The 26,881-nt window shown below is 38.6% G+C and overlaps 1 protein-coding gene across 1 annotated transcript; it reads right to left on the reverse strand.

The window, feature by feature from the left end:
• Positions 1-444: 444 nt before the first annotated feature.
• Positions 445-26,336, reverse strand: vps11 (VPS11 core subunit of CORVET and HOPS complexes). Its single transcript, XM_080867100.1, has 16 exons — positions 25,192-26,336; positions 22,453-22,597; positions 22,231-22,366; positions 21,983-22,146; positions 18,624-18,871; positions 18,221-18,422; positions 17,942-18,093; positions 17,499-17,685; positions 17,201-17,344; positions 15,761-15,958; positions 15,496-15,657; positions 9,134-9,267; positions 5,911-6,113; positions 5,604-5,775; positions 1,153-1,375; positions 445-982 (listed from the first exon to the last, which is right to left on the reverse strand). The coding sequence occupies exons 1-16, from the start codon at positions 25,368-25,370 to the stop codon at positions 818-820; spliced, it is 2,814 nt and encodes a 937-aa protein (XP_080723226.1). The 5' UTR covers positions 25,371-26,336; the 3' UTR covers positions 445-817.
• Positions 26,337-26,881: the final 545 nt, after the last annotated feature.

Genomic DNA, 26,881 nt, shown 5'->3' on the forward strand with positions numbered 1-26,881 from the left:
TTGCTACACGTCAACATAGTGGGCGTATCCGGAATGACGCAATTTCCAGGTAAAGCGTGAGCACGCCACGTGCCTCCATGGAATAAACTGTTTTATTGACAAAAGTGAGGACATTTTTGTCAATTTTTTAATAAACTTTATGTTGTTTGCTCTCACAATGGCTGTTTTAATGTCTTCATGTGTGATTTTAATATATACCCTATAGAAATCCGCATGCATGCATGGAAGTCAGTTGCAAATTACTACCTGATGTAGGAAATAGAATTAGTGGTTTATAAGGTGCTTGTGTACAAAAGCTGCGTGCCAAGTCCAAATGATGAACACTTCAAAGCGAACAACATACATCTACATACTCAGAATGCCATAAACAGTAATGTCAAAGAGCAATGTTGACAGTTTAAAGGTTACAGAGCACACAACACAAAATATGTCAGGAAGCACTGAAACACTTAATGACGACTTTATTTTCAAATGTAATGCTCAGGTTATAGTGCCAGGCGTAATTTCAATAAAGATCAATGGCTGACTTGTTTTTGATTGCTATGTGCAAGACAGTACATACACATACACGCATTAGCTAAAGCCTCCAACACGTGACTATTCAAATCACAGTATGACCATTTTAAAACACAAATGTAGGCAGTTTCCAGTCATTGGCCCAAACTGAAACAATTATGTAAAAAGGACCATCAAAATTACTAAAAGCAGGTGGCTTTAATTTCTGATAAATAAAGGGGGCAACACATGCAGCATCTTGTCCTGAACCTGAATAAGATGTAGCCTCTCAGGTAAAATTGAGATTGTAAATACAAGATTTCTAGCTGTTTCTCTTGGTGTGGATGAGAAGGTCCCTCTGCAGGTTGACTTCCAGATTCCCTACAGATTTGCTGCCAGGTGGGTCAGTAACTAGGGTCAATTTGTTGAAGACTCCTCGGCCAAAATAGTCAGCTACCACAGAGAATCCATCGTTAGAGCTGCGTAACTGTAAACCAGAGCAAAGACAAAAGAAAACTTGTATTTTCCAATATTCCTGTAGTTTTCAAATAAGCTTTTTAAATAACAAAAGCAGGTTATTAGACAATATTAAAGCAGACCACGCACATATTCAACATGAACACGTTCTTTGTCTTTTGGTGTACGACTTATTGTTACCTGTCTGTTGAAGTGATCGTGCAAATCGCGTTTTTGGTCCTGGGCACGCAGCATGTCCATGACTTTTCGGTTTTCTGGAGTGCAAGTTGGGCACTCCGCCTCGCTCTCAGCATAGCTTTCAAAGCAGTGTTGGTGGAAGGAGTGGCAGCACAGGAAGTGAACAGATGGCAGGTCCAGTGGGCTGTTGCACATGTTACACTTTGTCTTCTGGAATATCTTGGCACTGTGTGGAAATATTAAGTTTAAGATTTATGGTCATACTTGGCAGTTTCTATAACTCTACAGCACTCTACTGACATGAGCAGTAAGAGATAAGTTGGGTGCATAAGTAAATAGATGGTGACAATATTCTTTGTTATTTTGCTGATGTACACTACAATAAGATTCATACATCTTACAATAGAAAGAAACATGATCGAGATGTGACTGGAGTCCAGACTTTTGAGTTTAATTTAAGGGGTTTACCAAAAATACCGCATTAACAGTTTCAGTTACTTTCATAATCTCAATGGGAAAATTAGTTCTCAGATACAAAATTGTGCTTGTATCGTGACATCAGAAGTTCATTACAAGTACTCAATCTGCGCATAGTAACTATTTAAAGGAATTTTTAAGTTGTCCACAGAGGTGTTGATATACTGTGCTGTGAAAAAGTAGGTGCCTGGGTACTGATTTCTTATCTTTTGAATATTTGTCAGATTTACATGTTTCAAACTAATTTTATTAAAGACAACCCAAACAAATACAACATGCAATTTTAAATTATTATTTCATTTATCAGGGTAAAAAAGCTATCCAAACCTATCTGGCCATATAGAAAAGTAACTGCCCCCTAAAAATAATAAGTGGCTGTGCTACCCTTGACAGTTGGAGCTGGAACAAGCAACAGTAATAACAGGCAAATTGCTATGGAGGAATTTTGCCCCACTCTTCTTTCGAGAACCATTTTTGTTCAGCCACATTGGAGGGCTTTCACACATAATCTGTCCAAACTTTGACTAGGCTACTACAAAACCACCTTTTATTCCTCAGGAATTATGAGGTGGACTTGTTGTTGTGTTATCTTTGTTGCATAACCTAACTCCACCTGAGCTTCAGGCCACAAACTGATGGCCAAATACTCCTTCAGAATTTTAGAATAGAGAGCAAAATTCAAGGTTCTATTAACTACAACAAGTCATCCTGAAGCAACAAAGCAGCTGCATACCACCACCATGTTTGTTTGTAGGTATGATGTTCTTTTTGTGAAATGCTGTGTTAGTTTCATACCAGATGTAATAGGGCAGAAACTTTCCAAATAGTTCAACTTTTCTCTTGTCGGTCAACAGAGTATTTTCTGCAAAATCTTTGAGATCATTGTGTAAGATGAGTCTTTGTTCCAAGGAGGGGGTTTCTGCCATTTTTGCCATGTCTGTTTTCCAATCCCAAAAGCCTTACAAATGGCTTTGTAACCCCTTCCAGACTGATGTCAAAACTTATTTCTTCTGTGAACTTTTACTTTGTCATTTAAGTGATTTTCTTTTAATTTAATAGGTGTTTCACTAATCAGACCAGGGTGTGTCTAGTGAAACTGAACTCATCTTTCCAAAAATGTGGTTACAGACAATTAATGATTTCACATTTGGTAGTGATTTAATTAATTAAATCATCATTTCAAAACTGTATTTTGTATTTACTCAGGTTATCTTTGTACTCACTCAGAAACATGTAAGTGTGACAAATACGCAAAAACAAAGTAAAATCAAAAAGGGGGTAAACACTTTTTACACAAGCTAGAGTGTGACACAAAAAATCAATAAATCCTTAAGGGGAGAGTTTTGCATCACCAAAACACCTAGAAAATAGGATGTGACCAAGTTCAGAAAACAAGTTTTACTGTCAAAGTCAACAATAAAAGACTTCTTCAACAATATTCAAACAATTTACCTCAATATGAAAACCTCTGTTTACACTTATAAACAACAAATTTATATATGAAACTAAAATGAACTAGCAGACACATAAGAGATGGAAAGCCAGTAACACTTCATCATACACCACCATCAGCTGTGGTGAACACAGTGAAAGCAACTCAAGCACATTTCAAGGTAAATAAATGGAATGATCCAAATATTCCTCTTGTTTTTGAAATGAAGTCAAAACAGCAGAAAGAACCACAAACAAGCAGCAAGTCAGCAGGAAGTCCAAAGAATTTGGCAATTTACAAGGATTTCAGATTTCACTCACTTGAAAGCATACAAGTACTGAAAATAAAGCAGGTGTAACGGTGGGATTTGGCATGTTATTGCAGCTGCTCTCAGCTGCCATACCTTTTTGTGCCAGGTCAAAATATGGTCAATAAACTTACAGCCGGAATGAAATTATATGCCTATTCAAGGATTTAGCCACTAGGATGTGAAGGAAATGGGTTTGAGAGCCTCCAGGTGTATTAAACTGTCCTCAATCAGGGCAAGGCTGTGAGACGCAGAGTTTTGAAAGAAGAGGCCACTCAAGCATCTCTGGGGTTCTGCTTCCCTCCTCTTGTTTATTTGGAAATTATTATTATTTTATGTCTCATCAATTAAACACTGAGCTGTTCGCGGGGTGAGGAACCACAACTCAAGATTGACTGGACCAAGTGAGCTGGCCTAAATCTTAAAAATGGAAGCCTGGTTCGTGACTTTACAACGAGGGTCGCTGTCCAGGTAAGCCCACACTTCTTTCCATGTCTTGTCGACAATATCTTGTACCTGGTACGTGCAGTGTCACTGGTACGTGCAGTGAATGTTAGTTAGAAAGCACTTAGAAAATGTGCTTGTGAATGCACAAGTTGTGTAAAGCGCTTTGAGTGCTCAGTAGAAAAGCGCTATATAAGAACCAGTCCATTTACCATTTACCATTCACTCTGCGGATTGTCGCTAGAGTGATGCGAAATTAATCTTTATGCACATAGACACAGATTGGCTTGGCAACCATGACACTGCAGTTCAGGTTGTTCTCTCTCAGTATTCTCCCTCAGATGCTTAGGACCTTATAGCAGCAGACACGACTCTCCTCACCATTACACGAACATCAGGTCAGTTTGTCAGAGCTACAGTTGGATTTTTACACAATTTAGTAAAGTTCACAGTGGAAGCAGTCAGAATGGAACAAATATCTGAGAAATGTATCTACTGCAAGTTGTTTGGAAATGTCCCAGAAAATGACCTGAATGTGAGATCTGCAAAATTCCTATCTGATGAAGTTTTTGATATTTACGGACACTTTTCTTCCCAGTATCAGCTGAACACATCATGAACAAAGAGCAGTCTGAGACTGTGTAGTAGGGCTGCCACGATTAGTCGACTAGTCACGATTACGTCGACTATCAAAATCGTCGACGACTGATTTAATAGTCAACACGTCGGATTAGGTAGGATTTAAGAGTGTAATAACGGACTGAAACAGAAGATTGCAGCACTGCATGTACAAGGATGCCAGCTGCCGTTGTACCCCGAAGAAGAAGCTGTGTCCCAGAATTCATAGCGCAGCCCAGCTCAGTTTCAAACAATGGCGGCAGCTAGTTTGTTTTAATATTACTCTTATTATTTTTTCTGGGTCACAAAATAAACATTTAACATATTTTCAGGCGAGAATGTAACTGTGTAAACCTCAAATATCTGCTCAGTTTATCAAGACACCACATATTTTCAAAAGCGCTCCGACGTTTTCGGAGACGTCTGTTACCCACTAGCTCAATAGCTAGCCGGGGGCAAGGCTCACTAGAGCCCGTGAGAACAGCGGACTCCTGGCAAATCGTTTTCAAACCCACCGCCGTCTTTCGCTACTCAGGTTAAACATATATAAGTCACTTTGATAACTTAAAAATGTTATTGTTTGGCTTTTTTTTAGTATTTTATTTGTTCCTGAGCAAAATCGGTTTGGCTGAGATGAAAGTTATAGTTTTTACACAGCTGAATAAACGTCAAGCAAACAACTGATTATCAGAAGTGTGAGATGCTGGAGAATATACTCCGGTGTCCTGTTATATTTTAGATAGCAAGGAGTTTATTAAACTTCACCGAAACAATCTGCAAATTTCATTAAAATTTAATAAACTATCATCTTGTCTTTATTTTTAGTTAGCACATACCTTAAACACTTAAAGCTGTAAGCTATATAAGAGCAGACGCATGCTGGTGCAATAAGCTGTACGTTTTACGTCCAATGGATGCATGATCTGATTAGTCGACTAATCGCAAAAATAATCGGCGACTAGTCGACTATCAAAATAATCGTTTGTGGCAGCCCCACTGTGTAGCTCCCCCTAAGCTGAAATAGAGTCGGACAAATACACAGCAAGCAAATCACATAAACCCTCTTAGCAGGGTTAAAAATAATTGTTACTTTCCAAATACTCATAGGCATGGACTTGATGTATTAGCTATGAAAGAGTTACGTTTACAGAAAATCCCATCCTTTATGTGACCAACCTTGTTTTGAGCTCCTGGATTTCTGAGCGAAGGTGAGCCGTTTCATCGCGATACTGTCGGATTTTCCGTTCATCATCCTCAATCTGTTGGTTCTCTCTAAGCAATTTGTTGATGAGGTAGTCTTTGATGACGGAGAGAGTGGCTGTCGAGTTGTGGGCTAATGTTTGCACCACTACAGCAACAAAAGAAAAAAAAATATGACACCTTTAAAATTACATTCAACTGACATGATCTTTACCTGAACCTATACTGTAACGTGTGGATCACACTCTAAACAACCAATGCATGAAGATAAAAATGTACTTACCAAGTAATGGAGGCATCAGGTTGTTTTGATCAATGTGATGTAGGACCTCACTGATATAAGTTTTGCAGTCTTCTTCCTTTCTGGCAAAGTATCCCAGCGCCTGCTCCCAAAGGCAACACTCTTGGTCCCCATAACTTTTGCAGGCCTCCACTACTTTTCCATACTCCTCATTCTGCATGTGGTAGTGCATAATCTGCTGGTACCTGCATACAAATGTCTCCAGTTAGTGATAAATAGTAAGATGTTCTAGCTTTACGCAGGGCTTTTTTTCCCCGTTTTAAATAGAGCAACAAACTATTTTTCTAGGCTACACGAACAGCTTACAAATGAGTGAGACACCATTTCTGCTTTAAAGTGTGAGTTTATATAAGCAACACAGCACTTTCAGAAAGACATGTATTGTAATGAAAAGTACTCTCCGCTGCTGAGTAATCCATTATTGTAAATTTTAATGTTATTAGGAAATGATCAGACAAACAAGGGTTTTTGGGGAATACTGTTAAATATTCAGATCTAGAGTCTGATTAAAGTGCTGTGTGTTTGTTTTTTGTTTTTATTTTTAACATTATGAGAGAACCCAATTCAGTTTAATAAAAGATTAAAAGCTACATTAAGGCTGTGATTTTTAGTATCTGCATGGATGTTAAAATCACCCACAATAATTATTTGATCTGAGCCGAGCACTAAATCAGATAAGTCTGAGAAATTAGATAGAAACTGAGTAAAGGCTAAGTAGATGACAGATAGCAAATAAAACTGTTTTTTGGGGGGGGTTGACAAGATTAAGCATCAGGCTTTCAAATTAATTAAAACTGTCTGGGTCTTTGGTTTATTAATAAGCTGGAGGGGAGGATTGTTCCCAGTCCCCTGATAGTTAGAATGGCTTGGGGGTGTTGATTCATTTAAGCTAACTCCTGCTGTAACCAGGTTTCTGTAAGGTAGAATAAATCGATTTGTTGATCAATTATTAAGTCATGTACTAACAGAGAAGAGAGAGACCTAATATTTAATAATCCATATTTTACTGTTTTACTCTTTGGTGCAGTTATGGATGCTATATTGTTTCACAGTGGTTGTTGGTGTCTGTAGCTTCATATGTGTCAAAACAGAATCATCAATAACCATAATTTGGGCAAAAACAATTGATTGCGAAATCAACAGGGCTTCTGTTTAGAGCCATCCTCCTCACCATCACCAGGAAGTCATTTTTAAGGAAGGGAAATGGAAAGGCTGAAGTATGCCAAACTGCACAAGAGCTGGACTCAAAACCAGTGCCAGCGAGTCTTATATATTTCTAGGACATTTTTTATGATGAATTCCTTTGTGGTTTTCTTTTTTTGGTTCAAATCATCATCGGTATGTACAGACAATTTTTCAAGAGGCCTCGAGAACTATTCCTGAAGGCTACTTAAAGAAGTGACAAGTCTGCCTAAGACAGCTCAGGCTGTGTTGTAAAGAACAAAAGTACTCTTGCCAAATATTGACTTAAGGTTAATCACTGCAAATACAGTGGTCCCATGCTATAACGCTGTTCAACTTTCGCTGATTTTTTTGTGTGTGCAATTTTTTTTTTTTTTCTTTTCAGTGCATCGTGTTCTGCATCTTGCTCGGCTGTAGACCATTGTCAATCGATCTCCTCCATGCTGTATCTCCTGCACAGTACAGAATGTGTTCGGCTTGTCAAACTTACAGAAATCTTTGATCGCTGGCAGTGTGACTATGAAGTGCTGTACTGTATGTTTGTAAGTTTTCTCCCCAACAAACACAACAATGTCGACGAAACGTTTTGCACCGTGAAAGGCACCTGCAGGTGCCTTTGTTTTCATTCTATAATACTGGACTTCTTTTTCTACGAAGGTTTGAACTTTGAGAGTGTTTAAACAAGAGAGAAAAGCGTGAAAATGTTCATGCTTGTCGGAGAAAAGTGTATAAAGTGTGTAGTGAGGGTTTTACAGCCTTAAAAGACCTGTAATAATTGTAAAAAATAAAGTTGACTACTTTGCGGATTTCACCGATCGCAGGTTATTTTAGGGAACATAAGTCCCGCATTAAATGAGGGACTTCAATTTTTTCTAGAAAAATAAAAAGGAATGAGAGATGACTCATTCCTCTCATGACAGATCACAATGTCATCTGGAAACACAGTGCAAGTCAGTACAACAAACAATCCTTACCACATTGTGTAGGACATCCTAGCTATGATTTGATGCATGCTGGGGCACTTTTTAAAACTTTTAAAACTTTATCTAGAAGGACATTACACAAAGGAAAAAGTCAAGTTAAATCAGCTAATTGCTCTAACTGTCTGGTATGCAGCCATGCTGGTACAGCTGTAACTCACAAGTCAGACCATTTATCAATTTGATGGAATGAGTTTCAGTTTCTTACAGATAATTATCCAAACCATCACCCCAAAGAGAAGATCCAAGTATGGGGTTGGACTTAAAAGCTTGAAAGGAATTATCATGTTTTCACAAGAGACTGGAACAAGTAAATTACATCAGTTTTATAAAAAAGCAGTAATTTTACACAGGCAGGATCACCAACAAACAAACCATTATTTGTCACATACACAATCATACACAGTACAACATGTAGTGAAGTGTTTGTGTCCGAGCTGTGGACAGGCTGCAGACGTAGCCACGCCATTCCAGGGCTTGGTATTAGCATAGGTAGGTAACAGGAGTGACCTATAAGCATCTTTTGCTGACATACACATAAGCTGAGGATGTATAATAAAGCATCCTTTATTGATAAAACATCCTTCAGTGATGTGTAACAATGATCCAATGTTTTGTTACACCTCATTAGACGAGATATATTGATGAAAGCTGAGTGTCTTTTTAAGTGATTCATGACTAAAATTCCCCTCAGTTAGGTGGCTCTGGTGAAAAGATTGCATCATGCACTATACCTACACTATATCTGAATCCAGACCCAGATTTAGAAATGATAATTATTACATATTACTACTGTGTTAGATTCAATAATATGTTAGGGTTATGTTTAAAACATAAATTAACTCATAATGAGTGCATTCGCATCATTAATATTCAACCACAAACAGTGACACAATGACTTTATTTACTGAACTAAACTGGCTTCTGCTGATACTGACACATCTTACAGCTTTCATTCGGTTTTACCTATCACACTAAAACAGTGAATAATGAGATGTTGTGAGGTGGTGCTTGATAAGTATTCAGACTGTTTGCTCACTTACAGTTTGCCTTTCTCATACAGGTAGAGGATGCCTTCTTTGAAGTTGTGCATCTGGCACAGGACAAGGGCCTTGTCAAACACAGTGTTGTCACTCCTCAGTAGCAACACAGCTTCCCCCTGCAGGACCTTCTTTCTCTGCCAAAAAGAAAAACAGAATGAGAAGCAGAATATTACATATTCAATAAATATTGAGCTTTATTAGAATAACGTCACACAGCAGTTGCCTCGAAGCACTGAAATGTAATATGTTTGTTTTTGTTAAACACTACTATAATGAACTTTAAATCAAACATTCAGATCTGCAGATTATCTGCTTTAATTCAAGTGGTTTAACAAAAGTTTTGCGTGAAATGTTTATGAGTTAAAAGTGTTTTAGTCACTTACTCATTTTCTGAACAAAATAACATTATTTTTAATGTAATATGTATAAAATTGATTCAAGTGTTTTGCAGTTAACCGTTCAGTTGCTGCCTTTAGTTTTTTCCTCAGTAACTAAAAAAAAAATGCTTTGTTGGATTGAGATCAGGTGACCAAACACTTGGGTAGCTTTTGTATAACGCTTTAGGTCATTATCCTTTTGCATCATGAAGTGCTAACCCATCCGTTTCGCAGCATTTGACTGAATCTATGCAGAGAACATAGCCTTGAACACTTCATTTGAATTCAATTCAAGAGTTATTAAATTTAAGAGTTATTAAATTTAATAGTGATGTATAAACTAGAGAAGTGTGTAACTAGTTGACTAGATGACTGATTGTCGTTGTTGTTACGAGATTTACTAATAATTTAATCTAATTGTTAATAATTTTTATTGATGCACAATTCTGGTAAAATGATGTATCCTAACTGTTATGCTGCCATGTACGACCAGATGAAGATGGAGCATCGTTTTTGAGAAGCACCATGAATCTGTTAGTCTAGGCCTGATCTTTTTGTTAACACCATTAGAATGAGATTGTGCATACAAGCAGTGGAAATGAGAGTACAGTGGTCCCTCATTTATTGCGGGATTTACGTTCTAAAAAAACCTGCGATAAGTGAAATCCGCAGAGTAGCCAAGTGTATTTTTTACAATTATAGATTTATTAATTCTGTAAAACCCCTCACTACACACTTTGTACACTTTTCTCAAACAGGGAAGAAAATTTTCGCTTTTCTATCTTGTTTAAACACTCCCAAAGTTCAACCATTTGTAGAAAAATAAGTCCAGTATTATAGAATGAAACCAAAGGCACACCCACAGGAGTCGCCCAACGCTCTTCTAACAATTGTTAGAAGAGTGTCGGCTATGTCCGGGAACTTGGCCGATCAGTTGGATCAGGATCTGGCAAAGTGCAGGTGGTTTAGCATCTAGTGGGACGAGTCTGTGGACAGCAGCAGTAGAGCACGGCTGATGGTCTTTATCGGGTGGTATTTGATGGTTTCTCCACAAAAGAAGAACTTCTGACATTACTGCCGTTAAAGACAACTACGAGGGGAGTTGCCATCTATAACGCGGTGACGGAGTTTTTTGCGAAGAAAAAGGTACCGCTGGAAAAGCTGGTATCAATGACTACCGACGGAGCTCCTGCTATGATCGGCCGACATGCAGGATTCATCACTCACTGTAAAGGTGACACAGAGTTCCCAAACTTCATGCATTACCACTGCATCATTCACCAGCAGGCGTTATGCACAAAGGTGATCGGCTTCGAGCACGTCATGACTCCCGTTGTGAAGATCATAAACAGCATCCGCTCCAGAGCTAAACAGCACAGAACATTCAAGGTGCTATTGGAGGAGCTGTCAGCTGAATATGGTGACTTGCTACTACAAACGGAAATCCGATGGCTCAGCAGAGGATGGATTTTGCTTCATTTTTTGTCACTTTTGGGTGAAATCAAAGAGTTCATGCAATCCAAAGGGGAAGACACATCTCTGCTGGAGGACACTGAGTGGACACTTGACCTTGCGTTTTTAACGGACATTACTGGGAAACTGAACCATTTGAACTGTGAGCTGCAAGGTAAAGGTAAGACTGTTGCTGACATGATAAGTGCTTTAAATGGATTTAAAGCCCAGATGAGCATCTTCTCTGTGAATTTACAGAGAAAAAAGATGCTGCACTTTCCCTTTGTGCAGATGGTGCTGAAAGACAATGCTTCTGCATCTGAGACTTTTGACAAAGTTGCAGAAAAGTACACAAGTCATAAACCGACTTGGTCAAGAGTTTGAGAATAGGTTTTGTGACCTTGATCAGCTTGAGCCATGCGTGTCATTCATTTCCAATCCTTTCATGAATGTGGACACAACATGCATTGCTGAGAAACTAAGTTCAGTGTTCAGCTTGGATGCTGGACAGGTGGAAATCGAAATTGTAACATTGCAAAATGACCTCCACCTCAAAGCCTATGAGGGTACACCAAACTTTTGGTGCCTTGTTGACACAGAAAAGTACAGTGGTGTATGCACAGCAGCTACAAAAGTTGCCAGCCTGTTTGGTTCAACCTATCTTTGTGAATCAGCCTTTTCTGACATGAACTTCATCAAGTTCATGTCAGAACTTTATTTTTTGCCTCATTTTATTCTATTTACTCATCTTTTCTCCTTGTTACTATGTGGAGTGGTATATTCTGATTGTAAATTTGTTGTTTGGTTTGCGTTAGGACCGGAGATAAATGTTACTTTGTTCCTTGATTTTTGGTGCCCACTTGCAATATAAATTGGATTGTAGATAGGGGGCATGGTTTAATAAGAATATTTTCTTCTTCCTGCTCCTTTTCACACATGGTTGCAGTGCTTTACCGATAGAAAGTGTGGTTGGTTTGTCTGAAAGAACTAACTGTGGAAACTGTTGTACCAAGTGTGAAATAAATAAATGAAATGAAAGAACAAACACAGAACACGCCTATCTGATACACATCTGCAAGACTCACTCAGAGTTGCAGTGTCAAGTTATACCCCAGATTACAACACACTGGTGAACAGCATGCAATGCCAGGTTTCCCACTAACAGACAAAGAAAGCCATACTAGATGTTCTCAGTGGCAACATTACAGTGTCATGTCAAAGTTGAATTTAATTATTGAAAAACAAATGTATCTTTCTACGTAGCACTCATAATTCTTATTCTCATATATATATCTCATGTATATCTCATGCACATATCTTTCTTTCTACATAGCACTTTAATTCTTATTGTCTGCACTGAAGCACCGCAGCAATTTCCTAATGTTGTAAACCTCAACATCTGGCAATAAACCCATTCTGATTCTGATTCTGATTCTAAGTGTAACATATGATAATTTGTTTTAAAATGCTGCAAATTTGGTGAAAAGTTCTGTAAAATGTGAAAGTTGATTTTTGTATGTTACATACATACAGAAATAATGTATGTAACAGTAGGGCTGCTCGATTATGGCAAAAATGATAATCACGATTATTTTCACTGAAATTGAGATCACGATTATTTGACGATAATTATTTAACCCTTTAAGACCTACTATAGAACCAAGTCCACCAGAGCTTATATTATTTTTTTACATGCTGTAGTGCCATTTGTGGGAGCATTTCAAGTTGCTATACATCAATACAACTGTTATAGCCCATATTTTAATAATATGTATGCATTAAGTCCATAGTAATTACATAAATTGCAAAAAAGTGCAATAAACTACAAAAAAAATTGAAAATCGCTTTTGTTTTGTTTACATATATTTCTACTTGGAGAAATTTAAGAGGTTTATCCCTCAAAACTTTAAATACAATAAAGTTGCAAAAAATAGTTTCCCACCACAGGAAATTTATTTTGAGTGTCTTCATAGTTTTATTTTGGAGATACAGCAATTTTTATATACTGCAGGAAAAACAAAAAACAATCCTATGATGCAAATTTGCAAAGAAAACAGCATGTGCATCATTTCACTGTGGGAAGTGTTACGAACAGCTGATAGGAACGGCAAAGCGTGTTTCTGGAATATTATGTTTTTGTTCCTGCAAGCGCTTTTTATGCAATTTTTGCAAAGCTATATGTGGAACGAAACCGTGACCGAGGACAAGCTGATGGCATAAGATGTGAGTACAACTCCTCCGGTTTCATATGCAAAACAAATTATTGCGCTAGCTTACACGGTTCAGGTTCTACAGGGATTTAACAATAGTTACGCAAAACGGAGCTTACTGCTCTGACCGGCTTTAAAGGGTTAATAATGACTTTAAAAAAAATAATATAAAATAGTGTGCAACACCACTGAAGTTTTTTTTTTTTTAACTCTCTTTTCAACCAACGGCAGTCACTCTCCAAATAACTTCTGCTTAGCTTTCCGAGCTTCCCTCGGGTCCTCTTAATCAGCGGTCTCCAACCTTTTTTGCGCCACGGACCGGTTTATGCCCGACAATATTTTCACGGACCGGCCTTTAAGGTGTCGCGGATAAATGAGGGAGGGGCTAATAATCGGCTCAGTCATTTTTAATGATCGTTGAAAGCCCAGATCGTAATCGTGATTAAAATTCGATTAATTGAGCAGCCCTATGTAACAGTGCATAATTTGTTAAAATGTGTTAGTGGTAAGTAAAAATGTTGTAGAAGTGATCACTTCAAAATGTAAATACTTGCAGAGATTTATAGAAATAAAGTGTTGCATATTGATATTTATCCGTTTCCTACCTTGTTTCCTACTTGCATTCTTTATAATTATGGTGAAAAATAATTAACATAATCAGTGTCTTTACATAGATGAATATAATTAATTATTAATGATAACATATAATTAAAGATAAATTGAGGAAATTTGTTATTTCAGAAGTGTGTGTCAAACTGGTAGACCTTCACATTAATCAGTACCCAAGAAGTAGCTCTCACTTTCAAAAAAGTTGGTGACCCCTGGTCTACAGCCAATCAGGACACAGAACACAATGTGCTGTTTAAAATAAAATTAAAAAAGCATGCAAAATTGCACACACAAAAAAAAAAAAAAAAATCAGCGAAAAAGCGAGGCTGCAAAAGGTGAATAGCAAGGGACCACTGTATAACTACTATATCCTACCAGGAGGAGACCCCCGGAGGACACCCAGGACAGCCTGTAGAGATTACAACGCTTGACTGGTATGGGAACACTTCATGTTTCCCTGGATAAGATGGAAGAGGTGGCTGGTGAGAGGGAGGTTGGTGGGTTGATGGCCAGACAACTAATTGTTTTGTCATTGATAGGGATGGGTACCGGTATCCGGTGCCATTATAGCACCGGTTCTGACATAAACGGTAGTAACCAGACCGAAAAGCAGCGCACATTTTGGTGCTTTATTTCAGTGCTTTTTTTTTCCCCTGACATGTCATACACTTTGGATTCTAGCCAATCATTTTACCTTTCCGAGGATAGTAGGCGGGCCCAGATACGTACGTTCTTTTAGAGCAGAGCTACAGATTAAAAATGCCCAAGGCGAAGCGGTCAAAAGTCTGGCTGTACTTCACAGCAAAAGATGCAAACTCAGCAGCCTGCAACAAGTGCTTTAAGCTGATACTGTGCAGAGGTAACTCCTCGAATCTGATGAAACACCTGGCGATGCATAGCATTTTGTTAAAAGCCGAGAAATGCGCCGGATTTGATAGCTTGCTGCGAGACCTCACACCGAGCACATCTACTGTGGGTGGGTTGCCCGTTATCAGACCCGGAGTTAGCAAAATCCCCCAAAAACCCGAAGAGTAGAGTCCTGGCCCCTAGCCCTGCCAGTGTAGCAGAAATGATGACGGATGATGATGGCAGCAGCAGCCGTTCTTCTCTGCGTGAGTAGCTTAATGTTGTTTGTGTGTGATTTACGTTGAGTAGGCTAATCACGTTATTACATTAATGCATGTAAGGTGAACTAGCAAACACCGTCGTAGTTACATGCGGCTGTCTTCTTGTTTGATGGCAGATACTCCCTTCACCAATGCATCAATTGTTAGATAGAAAGCACTTCAGAATAGAAAAATGTGCTGGTGTGAATAAGATTGTATAAAGCACTTTGAGTCCTCAGGCAGAGTAGAAAAGCACTATACAAGAACTGTGAGCATAACCAGTCCTTTGCGTCTTGCTACAAACCCTCTATATTTCCATTCATGAGAATCGGTTTCCGTTTCTTTTGGTACATTTTTAAGAATGGATCACATTTTCAATCATTTCGCCAATCCACAAGTTTTTATAATATTCCATATAGGTTTGTTTTGTCTAAATATTTATTGAAATGCTTTTATCCATATAAAAAAAAAGTTTATTATAAGGATTCTTTCCTTGTTTAAAATAAATAAACAAGTAAATGAAAAACAATTTCCTGAAATGACAATTACACTCGATTTTTAAAATCTTCATGGCAGCTTGTATAACTGTCTAAATGTTATGCACTGACCTCAGGATCTTGTTCATGTGCCCAGTCTTGCAACCGTAGTTCCAGTAGTGTGTCATACACACCCTGGGGAGAACGGGGGTCCACCTCAATCATGTGCTCCAGGAAGGCTTTGAGCTCCCGAGGGTTATTGGCAAAAATCGGGATGAATTCCTCAGAGTTTGCCTAAAATACAAACAGTAGTGGAGGAGAATATTTCTGATAAACACTTCAAATTTATGATCAAAATTAATGATTATCTAGGAGAATAACAGTATTGCTCAGAGACCTTATTGACCACACTCCTGTCCAGGCTGTCTTTTTCAGCAGCGTCTCCACTGGGTTGGTAATTAGTGCATAAGCCCTTCAGGAGGAGCGTGGTACCTTCAGGGACATGGTGCATCAGTGTCTTGCCATAACGCTTCATGTTGCTTTCAGCTTGTTCAAAAGGCAGACGCCCAATGTAGCGCAGCCCTTCTTGATAATTCTGTGGGAAAATAATAACAACAAGCTTTTTATTATTTGTCACATACGGTATCATAGAGTACAATGTGTAGTGAAATGTTCTTGTGTTCGTACTGTGGACAGGCTGCAGACGTAGCCGCACCATTCCAGGGCTTTTTTTAGGTTAGCAAGAGGGGTCTAGCCTTACTGAATACTGGGTGGGAATCGAACTTGCAACTCCCGCTCCAAAAACGTGTAGTCTTACCACTAAACTATCAAGCTGCCACTCTCTGCCAAATATCCACTCTCCATTAGAAAGAGAGTTAATATGTTAAATACTATTTTATTTTTGATGTGGTATAAATTCCAAAATTCTAGCTGACTTTCTTCTTGAGTAATTGCATTCACAAGATTTTCAGAAAACTTGACATCTGACCTTACAGACACTAAAGTTACTAAAATTCCAACTTGTTTGAGCTTTTAATAGTAGACGCACCTATGAAATGAATTTGATAATACTACGTTGCCTCCTTCGGGTGTCCACACTGCCCGCCCAAGGTTGGGTGAGGACACTACCCCTCATTAATTGCCCTTATCTTAATTCCCCCTTTCAGATAAATAAAGTCTCTCTGATTCTGATTCACCTTTTACAGTGGAGGGGTAAAAAGGACAGGACTGTGCACAAGTTCACAAATAACTTTTACAATGTTAAAAGGTCTTAATTAGCTTTAAAAATTATTTTGACTAATCACCACCTTATATCAATAATAATCAGCCATGAGCTGCTCTAAGCAGTTGTCTAGCACTGCTTAGAGAATATAATACTATGGCTATGAACATAACAAACCAATTTGTGGGACCCACTCATAACAAAAATTTAGCGTCAGTAGATCCATTTTGCAAAGAAGTCCTGTAGTGGAATGGAAGAATTCTGAATGCAAATATCACAGTGATCGTAACCCAAATCCAAGATATGCCTTACCTGAAGACCATCTCAATTCTAAGAGCACAAAAACAGTGAATGCAAGTCCAGACAGTCTAGGAACGTCATAGAAACAGAAAACTTTGAACGAAAAACAGACCAAAATCTTTCAGACAAGAACTGAAAGACTCTTAGTTGCTAATAAAAAAATGTTTACAAGTTGCAATGTTTGCCAAAGGAAACGTTAGTAATGCATTGGATGGCTTTTTAAGGTTAAGAAAAAAAAAAAAGAAGAGGACAATTCCTAGTAGCCCAGAGAAGTGATGAACATCTATCTCTAAAGAAAGGTTTGAACATTTGTACCTTCAAGTCCTCCAGCTGGATCTTTAGGTACCACTCGTGGTGCATATGTTTCTCAGCCAAGAAGACAGCGTGGCTGTGGTAGCCAGCCTGCCGGAGAACCTTGATGGCGATTTCAACATCAAAGTGTACTTCATTTTCACTGCTCTGTTTAAATACAGTGTGGGAAGACAACACATTTATGATATACCAACCATTATTGACTCTTGCCAATCTGGGTTTTAATGACAGTCCGAATTAAATAGCAGTCTTAATCATCAAAAGCCCAACACATCAGTGCTCACGTTCACCAGTCAGTCACCTTAATGAACTCTTCCAGCTTGGAACTGTCCTTGAGCTTGGTATAACAGTTGAGCAGCAGTGTAGTGTGATCTGCATTGGCCAGTGACTGCCTGTGCAGGGCTTGCAGATAGGCTGTCAGATTGTGGATCCTCTGTGCATCTAGAAATTTCCTGATGACATATGATGGCTCCAGCTTCCCAATGGTGCTGTGTGAGAAAACAATGTATTTTTAAGAGGGATTTTATTAATGGCTCATTTGATCTGTAATGTATATATCACTAAATATGTTCAGTGATTAAAACACTTGAAAATTAAGAAATAATAATAATATCATCATTCAATAATGAAATTTCTCAATTTCAGCACTTGCTATCTTTGCACTCTTTTCAATAAATTGAGCCTTTGAATAATGGCAAAACTCATTCTCATCCAGCGAGTTCCAGTCCTGGCAAATGCAATTACCGAATATACTGCTGAATGGCACCGTCGTGGTCCCCCTTAAGGTACAGGTGATCACCATATTGTCTGAAGATATCTGATACTCCATCACTGTCCAGGTGCTGACTCTTAGCCAGGTTTATGGCCATCACAAACAGATTCTTCTTAAACAGCATCTTTAAAGACAAACATTCAGGTAAAAGTTATTCTACCTGAATAACTAGATTTATAGATGATTCAATTCACTGTTCATCACTGCTTTTAAACAACTCCTCAATCAGCAGTTACAGAGACTGAACTGACCTCCAGTTTGGTCTGTGTGTCTTTCTCCTGGAGAACAAACATTTTTCCATCTCTAGTCAGAATGTAGAAGGAACCCCACTCTGCTACCACGTCAATGACATCATCAAAAGAGGCACTGTAGGCAATGAATTTGTTGTCCAGGTCATAGATAGTTAGCAGCTGTTTGTCTGATGGCGAGCTCTCTCCACTACTGAAGCATGTCCTGAATTAAAAATGAATAGAATCATTGTCTCATAGGACATGTATTTTTGTAAGTCACCTGATGAATATGGATTATTGAATTAAGATTTGTGATTTAAAGATGGCTTTGAATAACGGAATATTAAAATTCAATATTCTCTTCTTTCAGATGAAATACTCCGTGAATATTACTGTCACCTCATTCTTTCAGTCCTGTTCTTACTTGTTGGGTGACTTTACATCCCTTATGAGTAAAAACAGATATCCACGGTGCCAGTGGGCCAATAGCTTGTGTCCATCAAAAGCAAAACAGGGCCCTCGTTCATCAGGCTGATACAGGTACACACATTCTTCACCAGCTACAATGAACTGAGAATCCTGGGATGGATCTGCCAGGGATGAGCAGCGCAGTGCACAGCCGTGTGTATCCAGCTCCACTTTTGGATACTCCTTGATGGACAGGGTGTAACACTAAACAAATAAAGATGACAAAGAGTACTTCAAAAGACTGAAAGACTGTATGCTTACCTTCAAACTATGAGAACATTCTCTTTAAAACCTACAGGATAAACAAGGTAATCCAATATAAAACCGAAATGAGCACACCTTTGTTTAATATCACTTAAATGTCCAATACTTCAAATAATCTCAACTCTTATGAACAATAAAAACATTTAGACAACATCAACACCACGTTTACTGCATGTGTTCTTTTTGGCTCCACATGATGATTGTCAGCCTTTGTAATGACAGAACATTAAGATCACTGACCAATTAAATCCCCAGTGGGAACAAAGCCGCATCAGTAAACCATTGAAAAGACAATACAGACTGCACAATCTAGCACTCAATAATAGATGGGTATGTGTCTTGATACACGCTCAATAATCCGAGAAATTAATTAATGGCCAACAAACAACAATCTCTGAATCACTGAGGGGGACTAGGTACATCTTTCACCATCTTACAATACCGTGATCCCCCAACTATATGCAAATAGTATTCATGACTTAAGGTCATGACAACTGATATATTAATGATCATGAAACTGATATTGTGGCTGAAAGCTATGCAGTAGTGCTGATTTTGATTGTTCTTTTAATAACTCTGAAGACATCACTTGGGTGAAATTTTTCTTCTACCTCCTCTTTTCTCCATTATATATCCAGGTGAATTGAATCAACTTCTTAAGATGGCTAAGTGCTATAGATATTGCATAGTATCACAAAAACATATTTAATCTTTGGCACAAAAGTGAAAGATTAACCTTTAGTCATTTCTGCAGGACATTTAAAAACAACAGCTGGTGACCAAATTGCTGTACCAACCTTTTTTGCGCCACAGACCGGTTTATGTCCGACAATATTTTCACGGACTGGCCTTTAAGGTCTCGTGGATAAATGCAACAAAATAAAACCAGTACACACCCCCCCCCCCAAAAAAAAAAAAAAAAAAAAAAAGATTTATTCATAACACACAGGAAAATCCCAGGGACACCGAGTTAACGATAAAAACTATTAAAAAAAACCCCAAAAAACAATAAAATCCCTGAAAACCATAAATTTCACACCCGAGCCTCAACTCTCACAGCCCGGTACCAAATGACTGGCCTGGGGGTCAGGGACCGCTGCTGTACATGTAATATATTCTAACAGCATAAATCACAGAACAAAATAACAGTATAAGATAAAATGAGAAAGCACGAGTAAAAAACAACACAAAAAAAAGTCGTCTGAACTCATTCTGATTTGAAAGCAGAGAATAAAAATTAGTTTTCAAATGGGTTTTGAAAGCAGCTGATGTGGGAGAGTTCCTGATCTGAAGGGGTAGTTCGTCCACAGTTTCAGAACACAAATTGCAAAGGCCCAATCCTTTAATCTGGACCTCTGGATGGCGAGGAGAATTTGCTCAGCAGACTGTGTGGTTTTTTTGTTTGTTTTTTACTGTGGGTCCTGTACTTTTTTGATATTAGTAAATGTAAACCTTCACTTTTAAATCTTACATAAAAGCAGGGCTCTAGAGTGCGACCAATGTGGTTTCAAATGCGACCAAATTTTTTCAATGGTACGACTGAAAAAAGCATCCTAGGTCACACCGGTGCGACCAACAGCTGTTCAAGTCTCCGTGTGGTCAACAACATACACACATTATGCCCCTATCGTGGTCTAAACCAATCAGAGATAGTCAAGGGTGGGACCTCTCTGATTGGCCGTGGTCCAGATATTTCTGTAGTCCTTCATGTGTACGTTTGAAAGTGCAGGTGTATAGAGGGAGGTGAGTAGCTTGAATAAAGCGATATCGATTCATTAAATCCTGAATCAACTTTTAAATATAAATGTATTTTGCCAGAAATGCCAGAATCTGAGGTTAAAGATCACAAAACTATTTCAACAACCACCAAACAGCAAATGAGAACAGGTAAACGGATTCCACACAAAGACGTAAACACAGAGCACGGACCCGGCGCATCAGCTTTCTCTTACTCGGCTTTCTCACCCGACGGCCCATACAGGGACACGCCGTTGGGGCTGAAAGCCAAGAGCTCACTGATTCTGATGCGTCGGTGGGTTCGCCCTTTGTGTTTATGTCTTTTTTGCGCTAGATTCTGAGCTGCAGGTTTTGTCTCTCTCCAACCAAAATTCACTGAACCAGCAGCAAAAGAAGATCCAAACTACGCTTCACATTTGAAAAATGTCTTCATTAATTCGCTCTAACTTCTGCTATTTTGCTTCCACCACGAAGCAAAACGGCATTATTCATACCGTTGTTTACAGCGCTGTTGGCCGCTATATATATATATATTTTTTTTTTGTTTGTTTGTTTTTGTTTTGTTTGTTTTTAATAACTCAAATGAGCCTCGGACAAGAGAGCCTAATTTCTGCTGTTCAATACTAAAGAAACTACACTTTTAAAATTATGCAAAATTGCAGAATATTTTTAAGGTTATATAATATAAAAAGCCAGGCCAGGAAACTCTGCTTCATGTTTTTCTGTTTTATCCTCAATTATTTTGACACAAAAGCATCTGCCGTGATGCTCACACCTCTGATGAAGTCTCACAGTGTCAGTACTGATAGATGATCAGAATTATAATATTTCTGTATGTCTGAGGCAAAATTGAATCGAATCAGCAAACAGCTCATCAGAGGAGGCAGAGATGATGATTAAGTTTAACATTGTCTACAATACTAGTACTAATACTTTTTTGGCACTTTAAGCACAAGCACTTTTTCAGTAACTTATCTTTCTTGTAGAACTGTGCTCCAAATAAAGAACGTTGTGCTGACAAGATTGTTAGTTAATCATTTACAAATGAATATTGTCTATATGGACAGCAATTTTCCCCACAAAAAAGTGAACATGTAAAACTGCAGTGTTAAGCGGTGCAGTTGAAAAATTTGGGTGCGACTTAACTTTTGTTAAGTAACCGTGGCTAAAAGTTAGTCTAGATCCCTGAATAGCAAATGCCAAAGTGTTCAACTTTGAAGGAATGTAGCGACTGTTAGGTCACTTCCATTAATTGACATTTCAAAGATATTGCACAGGATGGTCCTCATTTCTGTATAGCACATGGTGACTTACGTAGACTTTCTCCAGGGTGGCAACAAACAGATGGGTAACTTTTGCTACTTGGCGGAAGGCGAGGCCAGTGACAGGGCTAGCTCCCTCATGCAGAGTCAGAGTTTTACTGTGACGATCTCTGGTGATGTCACCTTTGGTCAAAACCACACTGCCATCCGTGAAGCCTGCCAGGAAACACAGAATCTGCTATAACCTTTCAGAATGACGACTGGGTCAGTAGACCAAAAGAACCTTTCTTCGAGTCTTACCAATTGCCATAAAGTTCAGGTTTTCGTGCACACTGAGGCAAGAAACTTCAGTTGGTTTGTTGCCTGGAATTGCAGGAAATATCCTAGTGCAGAGAGGATTTCCACTGTCCCTCTTGTCCAGGTTCCAGACCTTTACCTAAGAAATAAGAATTATTAAGTTTAGCAGTGGTTTCTGTATGTGTGTTTTGAAAATGAGACTTCTCTGGGAAACATCAGACTTACTACAGGGTTTATTCCATGTTCATCCTGACCCACTGACACAAGGATGCTGTGTTGCTTAAGCTGGTAGAGATGTGTAACTCGCAACTTGTAGGCCTGAAAAGACATCAGCTGCAAGGAGCGCATCAAAAGCCAGATCTTACCTTCCATATGTAACACTACAAAGGTTAAGGATAAATATATTTACAAAACAATTTCTAAAATACAAAAAAGCTGTTTATAAAATTGCTGCAAAATTAATTAAAAAAAAATACCCCATCCTTTTCTCTTTTCAATATACTTACATAAATGTATATGCTTACATACTATATGCACAGTATATTTTATTTTAATATTATTCATCAAGACCTGGTTCCAAGTAATTTCACAAGTTATATTATATTGTGAAAGTGTCATACTCCTTTCCTTTGTAGTTTCATACTTGTGACTGATGAGGAAATACCTGAATTTATTAATAAATCTAGGCCTTCTGCCTGTCATCTTAACCCACTTCAACTCAAGTGGAAGTCCTGTTTATCCCCTCTCCTGACGTTATTCACTCTTGTCTAATTTAACTGTTCCGCTCTTAAAACAATTGTGATAATTCCAACACTTGAGGAACCTGGTGCAGACCCTTTCACCTTAACTACCTTTTCTTTCAAAAGAAAAACTTACTATCACCTTACTAGACAATGTTTAACCTGTTTAAACAATTGCAGTCTCGTTTTCAGCCACAGAAACTTAAGATCATTTATGATTTTAACTATACTTGTGCTGCTCCAGTTGTCAGTGGTTTTTTTTCCACGTGGGTCTTTCTTAGATCACCATTTTATTATTTATGTTTTGGTCAGATTTTTACTCAATTTCATTTCTATGCCAATGACATAGAAATGACATAGTTTCATGGCCATTCAATTGAGTTCCGCTGTCTCAACTTTTTCTCTCACTAAAACAGATGTTCTTCTAGTAGAAACCAAAAATCTCTATGTGTACTGAAATTAGGGCTGTTCGATATAACGATATATATCGGATGACAATATAAAAACGTCTATCGTTTCATTTTACGCTATGGTTTGTTTCCAGGCGTGTCAAAATAAACTGTTTACGGCAATATTTTGTCATCGTTTTGATGGTCACTGTAGTGGCTATATTAATTTCTTAAAGTTCACTCTTTCTCTTATATTTAATATAACCACACTATGGACGGACAAGCGCCTGTTTTTATGCATTGTTAGCAACAATGACGGTATAACCATCGCGTGTCCGCTTGTTTATTTTCCACATAAACCTTTCGCAATAAAGCTCAAGATCCTGTTGAGACTTTTCAAAATAAACTGAATCACTTGAAAGACTATGCAGAGTATTTACGGATGAGAAGCAAAAAAAAGAGCCGTCAGGTGCTAAAAAATAAACCTTATACTCAAACGTTAGAATAGGCTTTTCCCAGCAGCAGGCTGTGTAATAAATACTTACACAAAAAATGGCGGCCGTTACAACTTATGTCTAAAAATGTATAGTTTCATACAAAGGTTAAAAAACTCGCCTCCAGGTAAACAACGCCCAGCTGGAAACACTTCACGCAAGTCGAGCTGCCCGAGAATTACAGAAAATGTTACATTTTTGTGGTTTATATCGTTATCAGGATGATAGATGTCTTATATCGGGATATGAGATTTTGGTCATATCGCACTGCCCTAGCTGAAATTCTCTAATCTTTCCTCCCTCCCAGGTTAAAATTATATCAGACCGTCTGGAGATTTACATTTATGTAGTTGGCTAAGCCCATCCCTTACAGCTCTTGTTTATGCTCTGGTTACAGTAAATCCATCCTCTCTGGCTGACCACAGACACCTCTATTGCCTTAAACCTTCCAAAATGTTGGTGATCATGTCATTACCAGAAACACTTTCAGAGACCATGTGTACTCCTGTCATTCAACTGGCATCATGTAAAATAGTGAATCAATTTTAAGATTCTGCTTCTTAATTGAACTTTTTCCACAGTCTTGCAGTTTCATGATTTTCTGAACATCTCAGTTGAGTGGCCCCTAATCTTTGGAGCTGTCTCCCGCACCACATTCCCAACATTTATTTAACATCTATTCATCTTAAAAGATAGTCTTAAAACACATTTTCATTCCAAGGTGTGTCTTAAAAGGTGCATATTAAAAAATATATTATTTATGTAGATACAATGGATATAGGCGGATACTAGGCCAGTATTAATCATTTTCTAAAGCCCTGTGGGTCTCCATCGGAAACCCGTGCAAGGCGGTTATAATAAGCTCGATTAGCATCTAACGTGCTGGTGTGCATGTCAACCCTTTCTGTTGTACACTATTTTTTACGAACTTTACGCGGCTTTTCCCTTACTTTTTCTTGCTGGAATAAACACGATGACTAACTACAAGTTCCCAGTAAAGCTAAAGATTAAGTGGGAAATACGTAAAATGTAGCTTTAGGCGGAAAGAAGTCCACGAGGGTTCGTGCAGTCTCAGACAAGCAGTCGAGCCTCAACTCCAACGATAACGTATACATTTGCATGTAGATTGATATGGCGCAGAAAACGAAGCCAGCCTAGCTCTGTCGCCGCCTACAACCTACTGCTTCAATAACCTGCAAAGACAATAGTTACTTATCTCGAAGATATGCTCTACATTACCTGAATTAAAATTTTACTGTCACGAATTCTGGGTTATTTAGCGTCAGTTATCAGCAAGCTAGCATCACATCAGCTAATGTAGCTAACTGTTGCCATTTAAGGATATCTCCGAGAACGATATGACCCCGACCGGAGTCAGAAGCCGAGATCCCTTTTGGGAGAAGAAAGTTTTTCCCATTGTCATCTGGGTCCTTCACCGTATCCTTATCAAAGAAGACAAATTTCCTCCACTGTAAGAACGCTGCCATTTTGTTAGTATTTGCAGACTGGGGTGTTGTCATGTGACACGTGAGTCACATGACCAAATCGCTGGTTCTCCATTTCCTGGCTATAGCAGGCATGAGGCAGACCTCTGGGCCCTATTTCAGGAAGCCGGTTTAGAAAACTCAGAGTGAAAAACGATACTCAGGGTTGAGTAACCCCGAACTGTCCAACTCGGAATATTCGGTTTCAGAAAGGCTGATAACAAGTAGTTCAGTCAACGCGGAGTTGCTTTAACCCCAAGTTAAGCACGCGCACGAGGATACATAAAGCCCTGATTAGTGGAGCACAGATTAAGCGAGTCACCATGGAGACGGAGGGAAAGAAGGCGCGGTCAATGTATTTTACAGCGCTTGAGGCCGAAATTCTGATGGCAGCATATGCCGATAACATGCAAATTCCGCGGAAAAAAAGTAACACAGGCTCAGCTGCAAAAGAAAGGGAGCATGCATGGCAAAACATAGCCGACAGAGTCAATGCGTGAGTGTTAATTTAAACATTGATCTAGGGATTTCCACCCATTTAACACGTTATTTTATTATATTTTATTTTTTATTTCATACATTTTATTTTGTGACGTGATGTGAGCGCAGGTGCAACCCAACAGGCCCCAAACGTTCCTGGCAGCAAGTAAAAATGAAATATAAAAATATAGTCCAAACAGGTGGTGTAATTGTATTATGAGCCATAGTGCTTGGTCTGTTTGTCCGATGTAAATCGATTGCAGTTAGAGGCTACATTAATTTTCTTTCTGTAAGCACTTATTGAAATTATCTGAGCACATTACAAGTACATATTTGCTTACTCTGTATGCTCAAATGTGACCCGTTATAGCCAACAGAAAAAAAAGCGGAGGCCCGAAAAACAGGTGGGGGTCCTCCACCACCACCACTCACAGAGGCTGAGCAGTTGGCTTCCACATTTGTGATAATGTTGGCAGCATCACATATGATCTTCACAGTGCAGAGAACACAAATTAGCATCCATTACTATAGTGAAATAATTTGTTAGTTTGAAATGCTACAGGGAACTATGTACCTGTACATTGATGCTGTGGAAAGACTTCCTGTTCACACAGTCTCCTTCATTTACTGAAGGAGCAATGATTGGAATGTGAGTGCCATCTATACAGCCAATCACGCCTGGGAACCGTGAGAATAAATGTAAAATTTAAGTAGTAGTTCAAATATCACCACATCATGAATTAAGTTTTGTTCATCCTGATACCTGCAATTTTGTGGCATCCCTCTTTGATAAATCGTGTGGGTCTATGACCGGGGAACACCACAAACGAGTACAGGAGACGTTTCAGTGCAACTGTAACATTCCTGACTGCCCGACAGACGGTAGCCTTGGAAACGTGCTCAGCGTCACCAATATTATACAGAAAGCTCCCGTTTGCAAAAAACCGAAGTGCAATACAAATAATATGTACAGAACTGAGAGAATGTCCGCGATGTGTCACATGAGCAATATTAGGCCTGAGGATGTTATTCAAATAAATTATAGATTGTGCTGAAAAACGGTAACG

This window comes from Rhamphochromis sp. 'chilingali' (genome assembly GCF_963969265.1).
Source record: "Rhamphochromis sp. 'chilingali' genome assembly, chromosome: 19".
NCBI lineage: Eukaryota > Metazoa > Chordata > Actinopteri > Cichliformes > Cichlidae > Rhamphochromis > Rhamphochromis sp. 'chilingali'.